General features: G+C 51.1%; 1 protein-coding gene across 2 annotated transcripts in view; it reads left to right on the top strand.

Moving 5' to 3' along the window:
• Positions 1-261: 261 nt before the first annotated feature.
• LTBP2 (latent transforming growth factor beta binding protein 2) overlaps positions 262-21,323 on the top strand; it is a gene marked incomplete at its 5' end in the record, with an annotated part of 99,394 nt that continues 78,332 nt past the window's right edge. For both annotated transcript variants that reach the window (XM_081047536.1, XM_081047537.1), the window contains 2 exons: positions 262-755; positions 8,568-8,638. In XM_081047536.1, the coding sequence (XP_080903662.1) occupies positions 262-755; positions 8,568-8,638 (565 nt within the window). The remainder of the gene's footprint in view (positions 756-8,567; positions 8,639-21,323) is intronic.

The following is a 21,323-nucleotide window of genomic DNA, read 5'->3' as shown; positions in this document are numbered from 1 at the left end:
CGAAGGTGTAGCGGCGGGGCGCGCCCAGCTAGAGACCCAGCGTGGACCCCAGGCGCAGGGCTTGCAGCCCCAGGCAGCTCCCGCCGTCCAGCCCTCAACCCGGGGAGAGCCTGGCCCGCAGTCCGACTCGGGGCCCCCGAGACGAGGAGAAGCGGGCCGCCAGGAGGGGACCCGAGCGCAGCCTGCGGGTCGCCTCGCGCGCCGACTGCCACCCCCAACACTGTTCCCCACGCGCACTGCTCTCCAGAGGCCCCCAGAGCCATGAAGCCGCCGACCGCCGCCGCCTACCCTGGGCGCGCCCTGCGGAACCCCTGGCGGAGCTTCCTGCCTCTCACCCTGGCTCTCTTCATGGGTATGGGTCATGCTCAGAGGGATCGGCTGGGAAGATACGAGCCGGCTGGCAGGGACTTGAATCGGCTGTGGCGCCCCGGGGGCAGCCACCCTGCAGCGGCTGCAGCCAAGGTGTACAGCCTGTTCCGGGAGCAGGACGCGCCCGTCCCGGGCTCACCGCCCGCGGAGCAGACACAACCAGGCTGGGGGAGCCCCAGGAGGCCCGGCAAGGCGGAGGCCAGGAGACCGCCCCGCGCGCAGCAGCTGCGGCGAGTCCAGCCACCTGCGCAGACCTGGAGAAGCAGTCCGCGGGGCCCGCAGCAGCCTGCACCCCGGGCCCGGGCCGCCCCGGCTCTCCCGCGCCTCGGGACCCTGCAGCGAACCCGGGCTGCGCCCCCAACCCCGCCACGAGGGCGGCTCGCGGGGTGAGCACTGGGGAGGGACACGGGGGCGGGGGGCAGCGAGGGCTGGGGCTAGGGCTGTGCACTCATTACTGGGGGGCTATGCAGGCGAGAGGAGAGGGTGCTGGGCTCTGCCCTTCCTCCCTCTGGCCTCGGTACTGCAGGGAAACAGCACCGAGACCACTTTCGAAGTGTTTAGGGGAAAGAGGAATAACATCCTCACCTTTCGTACCAGCTTTCCGAGACCCGACGTTAAATCCTTTCCTAATGAGCCTCTGCATTCGTCCGCTTTCGGCTCACCGGTGCCCGCGGACGCCGGCTGTGCTGCTGGGGTCCGAGAAGGAGGCGGGAGGGCACAGCAGGGTGGGCGTTCAGGGCGCTTGAAGCCCAGAGGAGGTTCAGGGGGCACAGAAGGCGGGTAGGTGGAGCATGTCGGAGGCTCCAAAGTGCGAAGGCAGATGCATTTCTGGGAAGGGAGCTGGCAGCGAAGCCTGTGCATGGAGGGGAAATGTTTTGGTTGGGGCGCAGGTTGGCCTGGGCACACGGATCGTTGGACGTGGGAATGGCGCAGGTAGGCTCGAGGGCACTTTGGGCTGGAAACTTGCCCCCGGTGTGGCTGCCGCGCAGTGGTTACATGGCGGAGTGGATCTGTGCGTCCGTCTGTGCAGCTAGATGTCAGCGTGACTGGCGCACTTTGCAGGGCTAAGCCTCTCCCCAACCCTGCAATTGATTTTTTTCCCTCTCCTGGGTCAACACCCGTTGCCCCTCTGGGGCACCCTCGCAGCGTGGGCAGGCTCCCCAGTGCCCCCAGTTCCCCAGTCGGGGATCATCCTGGCTGCAGGGCGCTCAGCCTTGCCGGGTTTGTCAGGTATGGCCAGCATGGACGGCACAGGAGCCCAGGAAGTGCCCGATTGGGTGAGGGCACCATCCGGGAGGCTGGAAAGGAACCTGGCAGCCCTCTTGGCTTGGGCCTGATTTACCAGTATGGTTTAGTCCTGGTGCACACCAGTTCCACTCCCCAGGACACCCTTACGGCCTTTCCATTCCTGTTTTCCTTGGCTGCAGCACTCTTCTCCCACACTCAGCAGGACTCACTGCTTCATTCAGATGTCTACCCAGAGACGCCTTCACAGACTACGCCTGCCCCACCCTCTTTCTCCCTTCACCCTGCTTTATATAGCTTCTTCCTAGCACTTATTCCCATCTGACATATTATATTTCTGTTTTTGTTTCTGTGTTTATGGTCTGGTCTCCCAGCACATGCTAATGTAAGTTCTCTGAATGCAGAGGCTTTGTTTTGTCCATTGCTGTGTTACCAGTGCCTAGAAGAGTGCCTGCATGTAGGTGACACACATAAAGTAACTGTTGAACGAGTGAATGAGCTCCCTGCTGCCCACAGAAGGTCCAGCGTAAAGCAGGCGGAGTAGACCCATGTACTGCCGAGCCACTTACACACAGAATCAGCAAACAAGTGTTAATGGAGCACTTGCCATGTCTCGCTTTTTTCCTTTCCTGGCCTGTGCAAGTGAATACATGTGTCTTAAGAGCGAGTGTGCAGAGCGTGGGATCGTGGATGGGTCCCAGAGATAAAGGCATTGCTCCTTCCAGGAGAGCCACTCAATCACTTAAAACCAAGTTAGAGACGTAGACAGATATGTACCCGTGAATGTGCTTTGTAGCACCGGAAGCTTCAAGGTAAGCATGAAAGAATGGGACAGTTGTGGCCTAGGAGCTCAGAGCAGAAGGAGGCCCTGTGAGCTGGACCCCCTGGCACTCAATGGCATAGAGGAGGTAGCAGGGGTGAGGCCTAGAGTTATAGCACTGCCCAAAGACAAGAGCTTCTCACTGTTGGTATTGACCTGGGGCAGGACTGCACCTGTGTGTAGAGAGCCATAGGGGTGAGGCTGGAGGCATAGATTAGGCCAGATCATGGAGGAGCTGAAACCACAGGCATTTAGGTGGGGATTGGGGGAAGGTGGGATAGCAGAGGGTGGGGGTGGCAGAGAGCACTATTAGAAGTCCTGAAACGAGGCGATGATGAGCAAAGCAGCCTGTCACAACAATAAGGCTGGTAGATGTGCACAAGTGCGACCCACAAGCACCTGCATATGCAGGTGCACACATCATATCACATGCTGGGTTTGGCTCCTTTCCCAGATTGTTTTTTTATTTTCTGCAACTTTGATAAAGGGCAGGTTCCGCTGGCACTCCAGCTAGCCTCTCCAAGTCAACAGGGAAGGGGCTGATTGGCAATCTTGTTAATGGGCTTCTTCTACCTAGGTCCATTCTGGCTTTTGGCTCTTGGCCAGGCTGACCTCTCTGGCAATTGCCTTGTGGGTTGCTCAGGGCCAAGGACCAAGTGCCACCTGCTGGTGAAGTTTGGAATTACATCAACACTGCTGGGGATTCTATATTCATTCAACAAATATTTGGAGGGCCTCCTATGCCAGGCACTGTGCTAGAGGGAGGGGATATCACAGTGGTGAACACAGCCTCTCTGCTCATGGAACTGGCAATGTAGTGGGGACTTATTGCACACAACGAACCAGAGCAGACACAGTTCCTGCACGAATGAAATTTACAGTCTATAGGAGACTTTTTAAGCCATTGTTTCACAATATTCAGGGTTTCTTGAACTAGCTTCAAGGCATACCATCTTCACATTTTCCTCTGTCTTTTCCCTCTTGCTCTATTATTGTTCTATAAATGCATGTACTGTTAAGTCAACAGGATTTTGTGTTTTATTTATTTTAAAGTATTTTATATTATGAAGTTTCGTACAAATATACAAAATGTATTGGATATAATATAAATCACAATCAGGCTTTATCAAACCTTAATATTTTGGCATATTTTGCTTCTGATTTCTTTAGTTGATATTCCCTCTATAAATTTGCCTCCTTCTCTCCCCAGAGTCAACCACTACCCTAAATTTACTTATGATTCCAAAGTACGTTTTATACTAGTAGTAATACAGATGCATGCACACATAAAATACATAATTAGTTTTACATATTTTAAACATAGATAAGTGATACCATACTGTATTATCCTTTTTTACAAGTTGTCTTTCCTCTTCTCATTCGATTTTTGAGATTTAACCATGTTAATATAATTAATCCAAGTTTATTCATTTAAACTGTTGTATATTATGCCACTGTCTGAATATACCACAGTTTATTTTTTCATCCTCCTGTTTTTGGACATTTAAATGAATTAACTTTTTTTTGCTGTTACAAACAGTGCTTGACTCATATTTCTACATAAATAAATTCATATTCAAGGAAACATTGTGTCACTATCATAAGTTGAAAATAGAACTACTGGTCATGAAGAGAAGGTAAGTGTAGGAAAATTGAAATGAAGACAAAATGTTCTCAAATTCTAGTCATACACTTTTATCTTAGGAAGCCCAGTCCTGTGTGCTCCCTATTGAAAAGGGAGACTGGCAAGTGTTGGGGAAAGGACCTGGCTTGAAGACAACTTCAAACAGACTTTTTTCACTGATCTAATGAGGCTAGAAATGAGAATCACTTGCTCACCAGGTGACTCAGCATTGTCGAATGCTGTGATTGTGGAAACCCAAAACCCATTTTCCCACCCTCAGTGTTGCTCATGCACTTTTTGGGAAGCACTGTATTAAGTGAAACAAAGAAGTATTAAGTGTACCCCATGTGTGAGGCACTGTGTGAGACTCTCGAGGCACAAAGAGGAATGGGAAAAAACCTTCAAAACAAAGAACAAGTGTTGGTGAGGATGAGGAGAAAAGGGAACCCTCGTGGGCTATTGGTGGGATTGCCAATTGGTGCAGCCACTATGGAAAACAGTATGGAGGTTCCTCAAAAAATGAAAAAAGAACAACCTTATAACCTAGAAATTCCACTCCTAGATATTTATGCAAAGAAATCTAAAACACGAACGTGAAAAAATATATGCACCCTTATGTTTACTGCAGTGCTGTTCACAGTAGCCAAGATATAGAAACAACTGGAATGCCCATCAATAGATGATTGCATAAAGAAATTATGGTACATTTGTGCAATGGAGTATCACTCTGCCATAAAAAATAATGAAATCTTAGCATTTGCAACAACATGAATGGACCTAGAGGATATTATTCTAAGTGAAATAAGTCAGACCGAGAAAGACAAATACCACATGATCTTACTTGTATGTGGAATCTAAAGAAGAGAATAAATGAGCAAACAAAACAGAAATAGACTCATAGACACAGAGAACAAACTGATGGTTGCCAGATGGGAAGGGTGCTGAGAGATGGGTGGGAAGGTGAAGGCATTCAGAGGTACAAACTGGTCGTCACAAAATAATCACAGGGATATGAAATACAGTATGGGGGATATAGTCAATAATGTTGTGAAGACTATGTTGGGTGTCAGATGGGTACCGGACCTATCAGGGGGTCACTTCATAGATCATATAAATGCCTAACCACCGCACTGGACACTTAAACTAATATAAAATAATATTGGCTGTCAACTATAATTATTTATAATTAAAAAATATATATATGTATATATATATGTGTGTGTGTGTGTGTATATATATATACATGTATATATATATATATATATATATATATGGCCATGGGATATAAAGTACAGCATAGGGAATATAGGCTATGGTATTGTAATACACTGTCAGATGCATAGTAGACTTGGGGGGTTATCACTTTGTGAGGGGTGTACGTGTCTCATCATTGTGTTGTTTTGTACACCTGAAATTAATCTTTAAAAAATAAAAGAAAAGGAAAGAACCCTCAAGATAGTCAAGACAGCGACCCGTACAGCCAACAACCTGCGACAATCAGTACTAAATGATCACAGGAGATGGAGAATGGAGAAGGCTGGGTAGTGACTGTTAGGGGAGGTTTTACACAAAGAAGGTAGCATTTGATCTGTAAGTCTTGGAGTATGCAAAGGATTTTGATTGTCAAGGAAGAGAGGGAGAGTATTCTAGGCAGAGAGCAGCTTAAGCAAAGGCCTCGAAATGTGACCACATAGAGTGCACCTGGGGGATGACAAACTTTGTGTCCTTGGGGGACCACTGCCTTGGTTGTGGATGGTGATGATGTTAATTAAACTACACAGGCCGGTGGGGGCCTGGTCAGCTTTGTAGAGGCCAGTGGAGAGCCATGGGAGGTTTTAAACAAAGGATCAGTGTGGGGACAGAGCCCCAGAAAGCAGTTTCCAGGCTCTCGGCCTCATGTGGACAGGTGCTGGCTCAGATAGTGGATGGCCGTCAGCTGTGGCTGGTTGGCCATCAGCTGTAGCCATTAAGCCATTGGTCACTGATATAACTGCCGCGGCTACGGAGGGGAGCCGAGGAGAGTGAAGGAGGAGACTGAAGGAGAGTAAGGAGAGTCGAGGAGAGTAAGGAGAGTCGAGGAGAGTTGGTCGGTTGGCAGCAAAGCGGACAGCAGGTCGCACGTCGTGTAAACCCAGCCTCCAGTGAGACCATAGTGGTATGACTTCCCTACCTATGGCTCCGTGGGTGTTCCTTTTTGGCCTCACCATGTCCTGCGTTCTTATGTGGGGAGCAGGAGCAGAGACCCCGCAGGCCGCCCCACCGGACACCCCGCACGACAATCAGTATGCTCAGGTTTGTCCCAGATGGAACAGCAACCATCCCAGGTTGTTAGCCAGAAGTGTCCTCAAGGATTGGGCAGTGATGCTGCATATTGGGCTAATGTTTGCTAAGTGGTGTCACCTGGAAGTTTGGGTTCGTATGGTCTCTGAGTGGTTCCTCCCAGGAAGTCAGAAGCCCTGAGTCATATACTCCAGCTAGCCAGGCTCATTTACTCTTGCCAGCTAGCCAGAACCCACTAAATGGTCATCTTCCTGCTGGCCACATCCCTGGGCCTCTACCCAAGACTCTATACTGGCCTAGAAAGGATCCTCAGAGGACTTCGCTGAGAGCCTGAATCCCTCATGAGTGCCTTTCCAGGCTCAGTCTGCCCCCCACCTGCCTGTCCTCAGCTCCACCATTGGCAGGCAGGCAAGGCAGGCCTAGTTACTGTCCTCCTACAGTCAACCGCAAAACCATCCTAAAAGGCATCTGAGGTGACAGCCAGCTCAGGGGGCCTCCTTGGGCCGGGCTCCATGCAATGATCGCTCAAGCAGGCTGGCCCCTTAGAACCTAGAAAACTCCCAGGGCATGCACTCTGTTTCCTTTCAAGACCTCTCAGGCCTCGTCACCACCACAAGGGTCGTGACTTGCAAATGGATGAGCAGTTCCCCCTTCCACCAGGGCACACACTCAGAAACCCTGGGTATAAGGTCCAGCCCCTTCCCAGAACCCAGTGCTTGTGCCCTGATGGAAAGGAGGCTGTCCAGGTGCCAGGAAGCTGCTGAAGGCAGCAGGCCAGAGAGGCTTCGAGTTGGCTGGAATGGCGCAGCCCTTGGCTAGGGGGACATTCTGGGAGCTCCTTGGGAGGCAGCTCCCCACAACGTTGGGCCAAAGGGTCAGGAATGAGCCTAAGCTTTTTCCAGCTGCAGGAATTTATTTTGAATGTTTTGTAGGGCTCCAAAACCACACAAACTTTGGGGTCCACTCAAATGTCAAACAAACTCCTAAGTGAGACCAGATGCTCACTATGCTGGCCACAGAGGTCACAGGAACAGCCCCTGCTCTGTTCTTTACCCTGACTCTCCTCTGTACCTCTGCCACCCACTCACCCTGAGTTTCAGTGAGTGCTTGGTAGATCATTTCCTATGCTAATGATGGGGTCCATGAGGCCAGCACCCTGCCCAGGCTGAGCAGGAGTCAGGCCCCCAGAGGTCTTCTCCAGGAAGAGCCCTTCTAGGGAAGTCACTGAGGTCCAAGCATTTGGGTCTTTAGATTGAGAGTCAGGGCTGGTGACACCTGCTGGTGCGGCAGTGGGCCTCACCAGACACCTGAAAGGAGAGTTTGGGTGAGTTGTGTGAGTACCCCAGTCGTTGCCACAGGTCAGTGACTCCTGTGGGTGCCCTCAGTGCCAGCACTAAAGAGTAGATGGGAGAAGGACTCTCCCCCAGAAAGTAAGTCCCATCAGCCCGCCAAAGTTAAAACAGCGTGCTCCTTATGCAGAGACGGCTTACCCCAAGTCTCCAGCCCCATCTTCCTACCAGCTTGCCACCTTACAAACCCCTCTTAAATAGAAATTCTAGGGCCCCGTGCTCAGTCTTACCACGCACCAGCCTGCCCAAGGGCTGAGGCTCCTCCCCGTGTGCATTTGCTGGCAGGTGATGCATATGGATGTCCTTAAGACAGTTTTATGTGCCTTCTAGCTCCCCTTAGATTGTCATCGTGTTGGGCGAGAACCATGGTGTTTATCTTCTGGTGAGAGGCAATGTAGAGTTAGAGCATGACTTAGAGTTGGGCCAACTCAAGTTTAAATCCAGCTGTGGCACTCACTTCTTGTTTAGCCTTGGCAAGTGACTGAACCTCTCTGAACTTGCTTTTTGATCATCGTCATGTTCACAGTCGTTGTTGTCCTAGTGAAGTGCTTGCTCGTGTCAGGTGCTATATACCCCTATCTCGTTTACTCTTCACGACAACCCAGTCAGGCAGGTGCTTTCTCTGGTATCGTACAGATGGAGACAGTGAGGTTTCCCAAGATCCTGCAGAGAACGGTGAGTCAGGATTTCCTATTAAACTTGTAGGATCCCAAAAAGCCTGGCCCAGCTGTGCAGCCTCCTGAGATAAGGGGGACCGTCTGCCCAGCCTGGCAGTGTCCTCCTAGGTTTTGCCTGTGAGGGAGCGGGACCATTCAGGGGGTCCTGGGAATAGTCCTGTCTGAGCCTCCTTATGCCTGACCCTGTTTTGGTGACTCCACAGGAGGAACGTGTGTGGGGGACAGTGCTGCCCAGGGTGGACCACAGCAAACAGCACCAACCACTGTATCAAACGTGAGTGCCTCCACCCCATCTACCCTTCTCCTTCTCTCTCCTTCAAAGTGGGCTGGGCATGGGGGCTCCAGAACCTGGAGCGAAAGTGTCTTCCCTAGTCTGTCTCCTGAGGATGCAGCTTCTCTCCACAGTGGAGGCAATGTGCTGTGGGAGGGAGGAGATTTAAAAATGCCTCCAACTGAAAACACCTTCTCAAATACAATCAGCACTCCTGTTTTTAAAGCTCCTTGCATTCCCTCCCTGCTGCCCCACTGTGTTGGCACCCCGCTTGTTCTGCCTGCAGGGTCCCTTAGGTGCCCACAGGCTCTTGTGGTCTATAGAATGTGGCTGGCCCAGAGCCTCTGCGTTGCGCATTCCCAGGGGCACCGTTCACAGTGTGTGCTATGGGAATCCACCTCTGTTCTGGCTCCGCTGGTCCTGGCCTCTGTCAGGCATCCTGCCAGGACGGTCAGTTGAGGCTCTGATCCCGTGTCTGGCACAGCCTTCTTTGGACGGCTCTGAAGCCTGGCTGGCTGGCCCAGATAGAGGAAAAGAGAGACCGCTCATCTTAGTTACGTGGAAACCAAGAAGTAAGGCAGGCGGAGCCAGGGGCTCTATGCCCAAGCCTCCACTGATGCTGTCGGAGGCAGTAACGATGACAAGAGCCAATACCCACGCAATACTCCCTTTATACAACGTGCACTTACATAGCCTATTTGGCAGATGAGGACATTGAGGCATAGACAAGTCACATGACCTAGAAATGGCAGGATTTGAACTCAGGTAACTTGACTCCAGGGCCTCTCTTCTTAATCACTATATCCTGCTGTCAGATGCCTTACCGTACGTTCTGGGCCTCATGTTCTACATCTGTGAACTGAGGATGACAGTGTACTACTACTACCACCATCATTACTACTACTACCACCACCACCACCACCATTACTACTACCACCACCACTACCATCACTACTATTACCACCACCACCACCATTACTACTACTACCACCACCACCATTACTACTACTAGTACCACCACCACCATTACTACTACTACCACCACCACCATTACTACTAGTAGTACCACCACCACCATTACTACTATTACCACTACCACCATTACTACTACCACCACCACTACTACTACTACCACCACCACCATTACTACTACTACTACTACTACCACCACCATTACTACTACTACTACTACCACCACCACCATTACTACTACTACTACTACCACCACCACCACCATTACTACTACTACTACCACCACCATTACTACGACTACTACCACCACCACCATTACTACTACTACTACCACCACCATTACTACTATTACTACCACCACCCCTATTACTACTACTACCATTATTATTACTACTATGGCTACTAGCAGTAGTAGTCTCACCATTACTGCTACCACCACCACCATCACTACCATTACTAGTACTACTGCTGCTAGTACCATTACTGCTACTTCCACACTACTACTACTAGTACTACCATTAGTACCACGACCACCTACTACTACCATTGCTACTGTTACTACTATTACTTTTGTTACTACTGTTACTACAATTACTACTATTACTACCTCTACTACCATTATAACTGCTACTACCATTACTACTCCTACCATTTCTGCTGCTGCTGCTACTACACACTAGCTAACAGCTGAGGATTCACTATGTGCCCAACACTGTGCTAAGCTCTTCACATACATAACTTAGCTAAAGCCTCTTAGTAATCCTATAACATGAGTATTCACTGATGGTCCCCACTTACCGATGAGGATACTGAGGCTCATGTTAGTTGGGAAACATGGCTAAGGATATTCTACCACAAGGGCTGGAGCGGGACTGGATCCAGGCAGTCTGACTCCAGAACCCTGTATTCTTCTTTACGAGGCTTTGTTCTCTTCCAACACCAACTGAGTCTGGGCCTTCTGGAGTTTGGAATCCCCACAGGTGACAACAGATATGGGGGTTTTAGGGAGCCCCTTGGGCTTTTCTCTCTCACACCCAGAGCCCCTTTTTAGCTCCTGTCAGCTCCTCAGTTCTGTATGACAGCTCCAAGAGCTCCCCTGACCATCCCTCCTGGAACTGCCACTACCTTCTGCCAGACCGTAAGCCTGGCTGCAAAGCCTCAATCTCACCAGCACCCCTTCCTTCCCAAGGACAAGCCCCCAGGCCCTTTGCAGTCTGAGGGTTTCCAGGTGCGTGACAAAATCTGTGGTGCTTCCAGCCCTGATGGAGGCCCTCATCTCTGGTCTGACACCCCCCAAGAGGGGGACAGATGGGGACGAGGTAGAGAGATGGGCTGCTTCCAGTCCTGCGGCGATGGGGATTTTGGCTTACCAAGCTCTCGGCTCTGCCTCACACCTCCTGGCCCTGACCTCTCCCAGTGTGATAATGAAACTCAGGCAGAATCTTCGGTCTCTCGAAGGCTCTCCTGTTAAAGAAATAAAAATCCCAAACTACAAAACAAACAGCAAAGCAGATCTTCTGCCTGAAAATTCTTTCCTTCTCAGGAACCCTGAATTAGTGGGGGCTGTCAGAGGACAGGCCCTCTGTGGCTGGGGGAAGAGTGGCGGAGGGAAGTCTCATAATTTTAAAGATGAAGACAGTGAACGTCAGAGAGGTAGTGACTTGCACGAGGTCACACAGCTCATGAGAAAAGGATCTGTGACTCAAAATCAGTGACTCCCCTGAGAAAGAGAAGCCAGGGATGTGGGTAGTCAGGTGGTTTTATGCTCAACAGAAGCGTTCGAGCTGGCACCTGGGCACTGGTGGTTTTTTTTAAGCACCCTAGGTGGTTCTTGCCAGAGCTGAAGACACTGAACAGTTTGGCATCAATCATAGGAAGATCTTCCCTGGGGGGCCCTACTCAAATTTGAATGTTCCCCTGAATCCTCTGGGATCTTATTAAAGTATAGATTCTGATTCAGCAGGTCCGGGATGGGGCTGGACAGTCTCTACTTCTAACAAGCTCCCAGGGGATGCTGTTTCTGCTGGTTTCAGGGACCCCACTTTGAGTAGCAAGGTCTTGGGAGACTCTGGAGGCCTGGGAAGGGATTTGGGGTTGGGGAAGGGGAGGGGCGTTGGTAAGTTCTAGTGAGCTGAGCAGAGTGTGGCTGAGGTTTGAATTGAAGCTGGAACAGGGTGGTTTCAGAGGGGGTGGGCTTCTCACCAGCTGCCCAAGGAGTCTGGGCACAGGCCTTGCGTCTCAGCTTCCTAACTTGCACGTGATTTTGCAGTGTTAGTCTCTGCCAAACTGGAATTTCGACACTGGAAACTCGAGGTTGGATGAGTCTGCAGATTGTCAGAACCAACGTGTGTGTGCATTCTAGTGCCCTGGCCTGGGGCTGCCAATACCCACCCCACCCTGGGGGTTCTCACCCTGTTATTTCTCTTCCTGGCCCTCTCGCCCTGCTGCTCCCCTGGTCGTCCCCTGACCCACGCACGCAGGCTGGCAGCTCTCCTGGAGGAATTGCCAGTGGGCGTCAGTCTGTTCTACTTGAAGTCAGTTTGTCTACGGAAGGTCTGTGTACTAATTAGCGAGGCCTGTGCTGTTTGCTTGTTGCTGTCTTGCTGCTAATGAGCCTAACAAGAACCACGTAGGCTGTGGGGCGTTGGCCCTGAATGTCTGGGTCCCGAGATCTGTAGAATGTGGGACTCTTGGCTCTGCACCCTGTCAGCTGGCTCTCCTGCTTCCCCCAATGGTTTGTGTCTCCCTCTCCCCTCCCCTCAGCTGCCCTCTTGGCTGGAGCCAAGACTGGCAATGCCTGGAAATGCTCATGACTCTGTCCGAGCAGTTTCACACATATGGGGTGACTCCTCGGCCAGCAGGAGAGGGTTGACCAGGATGGGTGTGTGACATCCTCCCAATTGCCAAGAATGAAGTCTAGTCCCAGAACCTTGTGGCGACTCAATCCATCTCCTGATCTCTCCAGATATTTGTGGGTCCAACCCAATGTCCATGCTCAGGGAGTGAGGAGCCCTTGCCCCTGGGCCACCCCCCTGGCCTCTTGCCTCCTCTCACAGAATCCTAGGTTGCTGGTACATACAAACTATCTCCCTGGCAGGCCCCATCCTTCACCCCTGCCAGTCACTGGACCTTGGGCAGTCCAGTGTCCACTATGTCCACAGGTGGCTATTATTGGAGCCACAGCTCCTCCCTCCACCTTGGCAGGGTCTTGAGCGGGGTCCTCATGTCTTCCTCTCGTCTTGGTATCTGCCTTTCCTTCTGTGGCTTTGTCAGCTCTGCCACACCATGTATGTGTTTATGCATTTGTGGAGACAGCGGACTGGGGCCTGCCCGGCCCGCTCAGCGGAGGACTGTAGAGGGTGGGGTGATGGGGTCCTGTTTATAGTTAGGGCTTTTGGAAAACTGTCCAGTCTGTCCATACTGACTCACCCCGATCACCACCCCAGTACACACACACAGGCGTTGGGGGCTTCTGAGGCTCACCCTGGAGAAGATGATTTGAAGAATTCTTTGAATTTGTCTCAGCCTAACTGCACAGACACTGCGGCTGCTCTGGAGAGGCCAGAGGGCGTCCCTGCAGCTGTTGGGGAGGGGGCTAGGTGGACTACATTTCCCCCACCCCCAGCAGTAAGGCTCAAGCTTCAGAGCATGTGCTTTGGATTCTGGTGACAGATTCAAGGAGTCATAGGCTTGAATCCCAGCCCGGTGTCCTCAGACAAGTGACTGGCCCTCTTCTAGACATGCAGCCTCAGCCATACAGTGTGTATAACAATCTACTGTATAGCGCTGTTTTTGAGGATTAACAAAGATACTACTCAGTAGCTCTTACACGGGGTCAGGACTTTGTATTATTAATTTTTAATCCTCACAACCACCCTATAAGTTAGATTTTATCTTTATTCCATTTACAGATGAGGGCAACCATTTGTCCCAGTCTTATAGCAGAGCCTGGAAGTTTGGCTGTTGTCTTATTGTAGATCCAGGAGACTGTATTGCTTGCCTGGGTTTAAGTGTCGGCTCCACCACTTAACTATGTGGCTACGGCAAGATGCTTAAGCTCTCTGTGCCTCAGTTTCCTCTCCTGTAAAATGTGCCTAATACTAGCGTCTCCTCACAGAGTTGCAAGAGACAAACAGATGATGCAGGTTGAAGGTTCAGTTCAAGACCTGGTATGTTCTATGTGCTCTACCCACGTTTGGCTTTGATTTGAGGGCAGGGACTGTATCTCCCGGCCCACTCCCCCGCGTGCTGCACAGCACGTGGCAAGTGTTCACTGGATACAAAATAAAAGGCTCAGTAAGTGTGGACCGAATAATAGGGGGCCTGTCCCAGGTCTGTGTCTGCAACCCCAGGTCGATCAGTCCTGCCGGGAAAGTCCCTACCATGTTCAGGAGACCCTCAGGAGATCCTGGAGTGGGCCTGGGCATTTGCTCATGTCTCGTTGGTCCAGAGCCTCTGCATAGCTTTCATTCTGGTTCATATCTCAGTGCTACGAGGGCTCCATTGCTCCTGATCTGGTCTTCTCCTTGGCTTCCCTGAGGGAGTTTCCCTGAACCACTCATCCCAGCCCTGGAACGACCCCACCCCAAAGGGAAAGACTGTGGCCAGGTGGGTAAGAACCCCAACTTTGGAGCCAGATTCCCTGGGTTCAAACCCTTGCTCCCACACTTACTAGCATGGTGATCTTAGGGAACTGCTTGGCCACTCTCAACCTCAGTGTTTCCATATGTCGAACGGGGATGAGACTAGTACCTGTGTTAGTTATCACACTGAAGAGAAGAGATACGTGTGAAGAAATTAGCCCAGGGCCTCGTAATGGTAAGTGCTGAAGAAATGTTAGGGAAAAGGGTCGGGGCAGGGCTGTGATTTGCAGGTTCCTCCCTGATTAGGAACCACCAGGAGACAGAAGCTGGAGCCTCTGCATGGCTCATCTCTGCATGACCATCCTGTGAGACTCAGGAGTCCAAGAGAGTGGTGTAGAGGAAGGAGGAAGGTGGCTAAGGGGGGAAATCACGTGACCCAGCTGACATGAAGGGTGCAGTCCCAGCAAGGGGCCATCCATCTCCCCACCACCACCACCACCACCACCTACAGGCGCTTTAGGTCTTTCTGGTGAGTAGGTCCATGCCCCCTAATTTAGGAGCTGTTCTTACCCAGGTGCCCCCTGAGGCCAGGGACTGTGTCCTGTCCATAGCTGCGCAGTACGAGCCTTCTCTATCTACTTGACATATGTTTGTAAAGGGACTGAGTGTGTGTACGATTCCATGCGGGACCTGGCAGTTTCCTCCACTCATCCCCGGCTGCCTCTTCTTGCCTCCGTAGCTGGCTTCTCCTTTTCTACCCAACATATTAATGTTGGGCTGCCCCAGGACTTTCCCCAGATCTCCCAAATCCCCCATGTGAAGGGGGGGGCATGGGAGGCAAGCCGAGCATTCGTTGCCACCCTGTTACTGAGCACCAGTAGGCACCATGCCAGACAATTAACATGCAGCAATAATACGAGTAGAGCAATGCTCTCTCTGCCAAGGACCACACTAAACACTTCCAACCCTTTCACCCTGTGAGTGGCCGTCATGGACTCTCTGTCCAGGTCCCTCCTGCTGCTGCCTTTCCTCTACCCAACAATGACATGTGGCTTCCCAGAACTAGTCCTGGGTCCTCTTCTGTTCTTTTTCGCTGCACTGCTCCTGGAATGACCTAATGCATTCCCATGGATGTAAACATCGTCTCTGGGCTGACGACGCCCCGATTTATGTATATCTTCAGCCAGACCTCTCCTCCGATCTCCAGACTCCTTCGTCCCATTGCCTACTCAACATCTGCTCTTGAGGGCTTGCAGACATCCCCACCTCAACTTGTCCAAAACGAGCTCGTGGTTTCCTTCCCTCTGAGCCAACAACCCACCCAGGTCTTACCTACCCTATTAAAAGCATCCCCAATCTACCTGAATGCTGGAGCCAGACACCTGGGGGCCCTCCAGGACAATTTCCTCTCCCTCGGGCTTTATGGCTAATCTGTCACGGCCCGTGTTACTTACTAACTTTCTGGGGAAACTGCTTCTCCCTCCTTCCCCTGCTTCTCCTCTAGTCCAAGGCTCAAACATTCTCTCCTGTGTGATAGCAGCCATTGGCCGACAGCTCATCCGCTGTCCCCCTTCCCCTCCAGCTCTTTCTCCATAAATTAGATTATAACACATCCCAGTCCACACTTCCCTGCTGTAGCGTATCCAGCCTCTTCTCTCCACACTCACCCCCTCCCTCGCCCAATCCAGCCTGGGCTCCTGGAATGTCAGCCTCCGGGCTGTCGCACATGCCACTCTCTCTGTTTGCTTTCCCTCCTCTCTTTATGAGGCTGGCTCCTTGTCATCTTTCCAGTCTCTGTTTCAAGCTTCCCTCCTCAGAGGAGCTCCCCGTAACCACTCAGTCTAGAGCTACCCCCACCAGCCTTGTTATTCTGGACCTCAACCCCTCGACTGTTTTCACCATAACTCATATCCCGATTTCTGTTCTTGCTGGTTCACTTGTTGTTGTGACACTTGACAGTCTGTCTAAGTTGGAAACTCCATGAAGAAGAGGACATGTCTGTCTTGCTTACCATCCTAGGCAAACAGTTTCTATAGCATTCACAATCACTTTCTAGATGAGGACACTGAAGCTCACAGAAGTGAAGAAACTTGCCCAAGGTCATGCAGTTGGAATTCAGAGCAGCTCTCTCCTCCATGCTTCTGCCCTGGCCTTGGTTGAGTTGTAAGCAGAATGATGTCCTCCAACCCTCCCAAGCTTGTACCGCTGCAGAAGGGCTTGGATGGCTCCAGTCAGCCTTAGAGCTGTCTCCCAAGACCTGGAGCTGTTCCCCTGGAAAAGACTGGTGCCCGGGCTCATCCCTGATGGGGGCTGCCCCAGGACCCCATCCCATCCTTGTTTCATCTCCAGGGACCCATCCAGCAATAAGGCCTCCCAAGTCCTGCCTCCTCCCAGACAAGGAAGGTCCTTGGGGCTGTGACAAGGTGGGTGGTGACTCTTTTGCTTAGGAGCAGGAGCTAGAGGCAAACCCAGGCCTTAGCCCTGGGCCACAGCCTTGCCCGTGGTCCCCCTCTTCATGCCTGCTGGAGCCCGTGGGAATTGAGGCTGCCCCCTGGCCCAGGCCCCCAATTGGCCCAGCACTGAGGCATTTGTTAATGCAATTAGCAGGGCGGTCCATGCTGACGGGCTGAAGGCCAAGGTCTGACTCACACCTCCCCTTCCTCCCCTCCCTCCGCCAAACAGTAGAGGCCCGCTCCGCCTGCCAGACAGCGTCTGCAGAGAACGTGCGAGGGGCCAAGAACGGCATCTTTCTCTCATTAGAGGCTTTTATGTGAACACAACTGCTATTTTGGAGCTGGGCGCTTGGCCGGCCCCTGAGCCCCAGTGCTGTTTGTAGCCGTCGGAGGTGCAGCCCCAGCACAGCTGTAGGAGGAGCAGGGGGAGTCCTTAAGGACCGGACTTCTCCCGTAGCCTGGGGCTCAGGGCTAAGGTTGGGGCCTTGGGACAGAGACCTGGGCAGAGCTGGGGTGTGGAAAGGACAAGGCCCCGGGTGGATTCTAAAGGTGTGTGGGGGCCAGAGAGGGATTTCCTTGGCCTTAGGGATCTCTGTCATCAGGGTCCCCTTTCTGTGAAAACCAAAGGTCCAGGCTGGGAAGAAATAGCTCAGGACAACAGATGAACCCCTCCCCCCAGAAGTGAATTCCACTGGCAAACTGAGGTCTCTAGGTCAGGGTTGAAGGTGGGGTGCCCAGGTGGGTAGGAGACTACTGTCTGCAAAGCCCTCTGGGTGTGGAAGGGCATCGGCCCCGTCCTGAGGGAGGATGTGGGTAGCTCAGGGGGTAGGTTCTTAGTGTTCCACTGACACCAGTTTTAGGAAAGATGGAGGTTTCATGGGGGAGCTGCTGAGCTTCAGGGGTGGGGGTGCTGGGCCCACAGTCTGATCTCAAGCTGGGGTCATCTTCCAGGCAAGAGGGGATGGCACTAGAGGCCTCAGAGGAGGGCACAGACTTAAAGGGCCCACCGCAAAGTCAGTGCCTTACCTAATGGGTTATAAGTAGAGGGAGGAGGTATCTCTGGGGCCCAGGAGAGACAGCTGACGACAAAAGACCTCCTTGGCGGCTGGGAGACTGGAGGTAGAGAGGGGACTGGCTGTACTGAATGCCGGGAAAGCAGCCTTGTCTCTGCACCACAGGGCTTGGTCCATCTTTCTAACCAGAGTCTATGTGGACATTGCCTTTCTCTGGGAAAAGGGTCATGGCAGCCTCTGCCATTGGGGTTATGGTAGGTATTTTTTCTAAGCTTTGCAGTGCTGTCCAATAGAACTTTCTGTGATGATGGACATGTCTTATATCTTCCTGTTCAACATGGTAGCCATGAATCGCATGTGGCTATTGAACCCTTGAAATGTGGCTAGTGCAACTGAGGAACTGAATTTTACATTTTATTTAGCAGTAACCCTTTTCATCGTAAATAGCCACATATAGCTCATGGCTACAGCATTAGACTATCGGACAGCACAGCTTTAGAGAGTAAAAAGTACTTCCACATCCATGATCTCTGTTGAGACTTACAACAACTCTTTGAGGAAGGAATGATCAGACCCACTTTATGGATGAGATAACTGAGGCACTCGTTGAGGCGTCTCAATGAGATGAGATGTGCCCAAGGTCGCGCAGCTGGGATGTGGCTAAGCTGAAGTCAAACAAAATCCTGACTCCCGATGCCATGTTCTTTCTGCTACCAAGTAGCTGATCACAGAGACTCTGAGTGGATGGTAGGAGCAGCCCACATAGTGGGAGCTGAGCAGCCCACACTGTAGGAGCTGTTTCCAGAATCTCCCCTAGGCCTGCCCATTCCAAGTTTGGGCTCCTCCCAAAGGTGGGGGTTTTGTGTGGAAAATCTGAGCAAACCTCTGCTTGACGGTTTTGGAGCAGAGTGATGGTAGAAGGGGCACAGCCAGGAGGCAGGGGGTTGGAGGAACAATGCCTTCTATTTCTTACTTTCAAAGCAATTTTGAGAGTTTTCTTTTTATTCCCCTCTCTTTTTGGCATCCTGCTAACTCACAGAGCTGAACTCCCAAAGCTGAAACTTTCCACATGCCCAGTCCTCAGTGAGGAAGAGAGTGCCAGGGGAGTGTAGAAAAGAAAGGGTTCAGGAGGAGCCCAAATTATGAATGGCTAAAGACTGGCATTGGCAAATGGGCACAGGGCAGCTGGTAACAGCATCACCTTCTGGTTGTCTGAGGATGCCAGCCTTCAAAAGGGAGAAGCCAGGGTGTGTCCTGTATGGCTAAACATGGACATCGTGACATCATGCTTGATAACCCTTCACCAATAATCAATCAATGAAGACTCATTAAAGCCACATACCCTATCCTGGGGTAATTTCTCAGCTATAAGGCATAGTCTTTGCTGTTGCGGTAAAATGGATGGAATAAGGCTCCAAGAGTAAAACAAAAACTTCCTGGCCCTCCACGTTTGGGAATTTTCTCTCTTAGAATTCCCATACCATTGCATGGAACTATCTCTCCTGGACCCTCAGCTTTTCCTTCTTTGCTTTATGCAACAGCCCCTGCCATCAGCCATTCTGAGATGGCTGATTTCATTTCAGATACTTCAGTTTTGAAATCGGAGCTCATTTGACAGAGGAATGTTTTTGCTCCAGTCTCCTTTAAACAAAAGGACACATGACTACTATTGCCCCCTCCTTCCCAAAGGGTCCCAAACTTGCACCCATAAAAGATCTGAAAACATCTTGTGCATCAAAATATAGTAGCCAGCTTTCCATTTTGCCAAGTGAGCATGTTAGAGAAACAAACTACCATTTGCCATCACCTTTAATTAAAAAAGAAGATTTTAACACCCAACAGGTAGAAAAGACAATCTCAAAATAAAAGACACTTTTTAACTGGAAATAAATAGCATTATAGAAAACTTTTTATTTTTCTCATTTTATGACAGACTAGTAAAAATTGTCATAAGAATGTACCCTTTCATAGGCAGGCACTTGGAGCCACCATTTGAAGGTGGCTTTTGGGGGAATGGAGAGAGAAGAGAGGAGTTTCTTTTCCAATCCCATAATGCGGAAGTTCAGCTCAGAACAAAACACTTTACCACTTTAGCGAGGAAGTCACTTCTTGCTGAGACTTGTGAAAACAACATAAGAGTGGATACAAATGAAATCAATGAGGGCTGGCTCAACACGTCTGAAACCCCAAAACTTGCTGGAAAAAATTTCTTAGCAGATCTGGCCTCTGCACAGGTTTGTAAATGGTTGATCCAGAAAGGTTATCTTCCCAAGCAGGTTTTTCCGCCAAAAAAATCTGGCTGGTTTGGAAACATTTTAGAATTTTTATTTACCATGATGTTACATGCATACTCGTATATAAATGCCATATTACAGTGTCTCCCAACCACCCATTTTCCATGAGCTATTCATTGTACCCACCAAAGCTTGCCAACACTGGTCTGCACTGAGGACCTAACCCCCCACATGGCAAGGCGCTTCTGTGGTTATGAGAGCCCACCTCTGGGCAGAGCTTCTGCCATGCAGGTTCAACTCTTGTCTCTGTACCACGTGGCGCCCCGTCTGACCAAGAGAAGGTGCTCACAATGTTTGTGGAATGTATTAGCAAATAAGGCAGAACCAAAAGTAAGTGAGTCACCGTGAGGCACAGGGATTTGGGATCTTGGGTTTTAGTTTTAGATAATGGAAGATCTTATTGTTAAAGTCAAGGGTGGGCCATCCTCAGGGCCTAATAGGGAAAGGATGGAAGCTAGACTGGTTTTGAGGGCAAGGACCACCCACTGAGAAGAGGAAGCGACACCTAGACTGGGAGAAACAGCATGACCTTCCTGTCACCCAAGCCCAGCTTTGAGTCTCTGTCAGCAGAGAGGTGTGGGTTTGATAAGTGATACAGCACTTGTGGCCCACGTGGGAAACCATTCAGGCCTTCCCTTTCTACTTCCTGCCTCGGATAAGCCAGGGCGGAGTTCTGGCCTGGGCACACCTCCTTCCCCAGTGTTTACTGGTCCTGGTTTGCCTGCAGGGATTATGTCTTGTGGTGGTGGTGGTGCCAGGGGCCTGGTGGTTAGTCAGGTGGGGGCTGCACCATTTGCCTCTGATTCCCTCGTGGACCTCACATACTCTCCCATTCTGTCACCAGACCCCCACCTCCCTGGGCCTCTAGCACCTCCTAGAACATGCCGTGTTCCTTTCAGCCTCCAGAGTTTTGCTCTTGCCTCTGCCTCTGCCTGGAAAAGTCTGACCAGATGTCTGCCCATCCACCTCCTTTGTACCAGTTGCATCTCACTCTTCAGAGAGGCCTGCCCTGATCACCCCATCTGAAGTGCCTGGTTGGGCACAAATCACCCCATCACATGTTTAATTGCCTTCACAGCCCATGATACTGCCTGAAACAACATTATGCTGTTGTTTTCTTTGTTTCTTGGTCCTCCCCACTCGCCTGCAAGCTCCACATGGGCAAAGACTTTGTCCCTCGTGCCTAGCACACCATAAGCACTCAGCAAATATTTGTTGAATGAATGAGTGACAGATGGAAGAGACACTGGATTTAGAGGGTCCAGCATGAGCCTGACCGTGCTCTCCTGGGTTCCTACCTGTCCCCCAGGGAAGGCCCTAGGAGAGGTGGGCAGGGCCCCACTCTCTAATGTGTGTTCCTGTCTTTGACTCTC

This window comes from Rhinolophus hipposideros (assembly GCF_964194185.1).
Source record: "Rhinolophus hipposideros genome assembly, chromosome: 5".
NCBI lineage: Eukaryota > Metazoa > Chordata > Mammalia > Chiroptera > Rhinolophidae > Rhinolophus > Rhinolophus hipposideros.
This window is presented reverse-complemented; position numbering and strand designations above follow the sequence as displayed.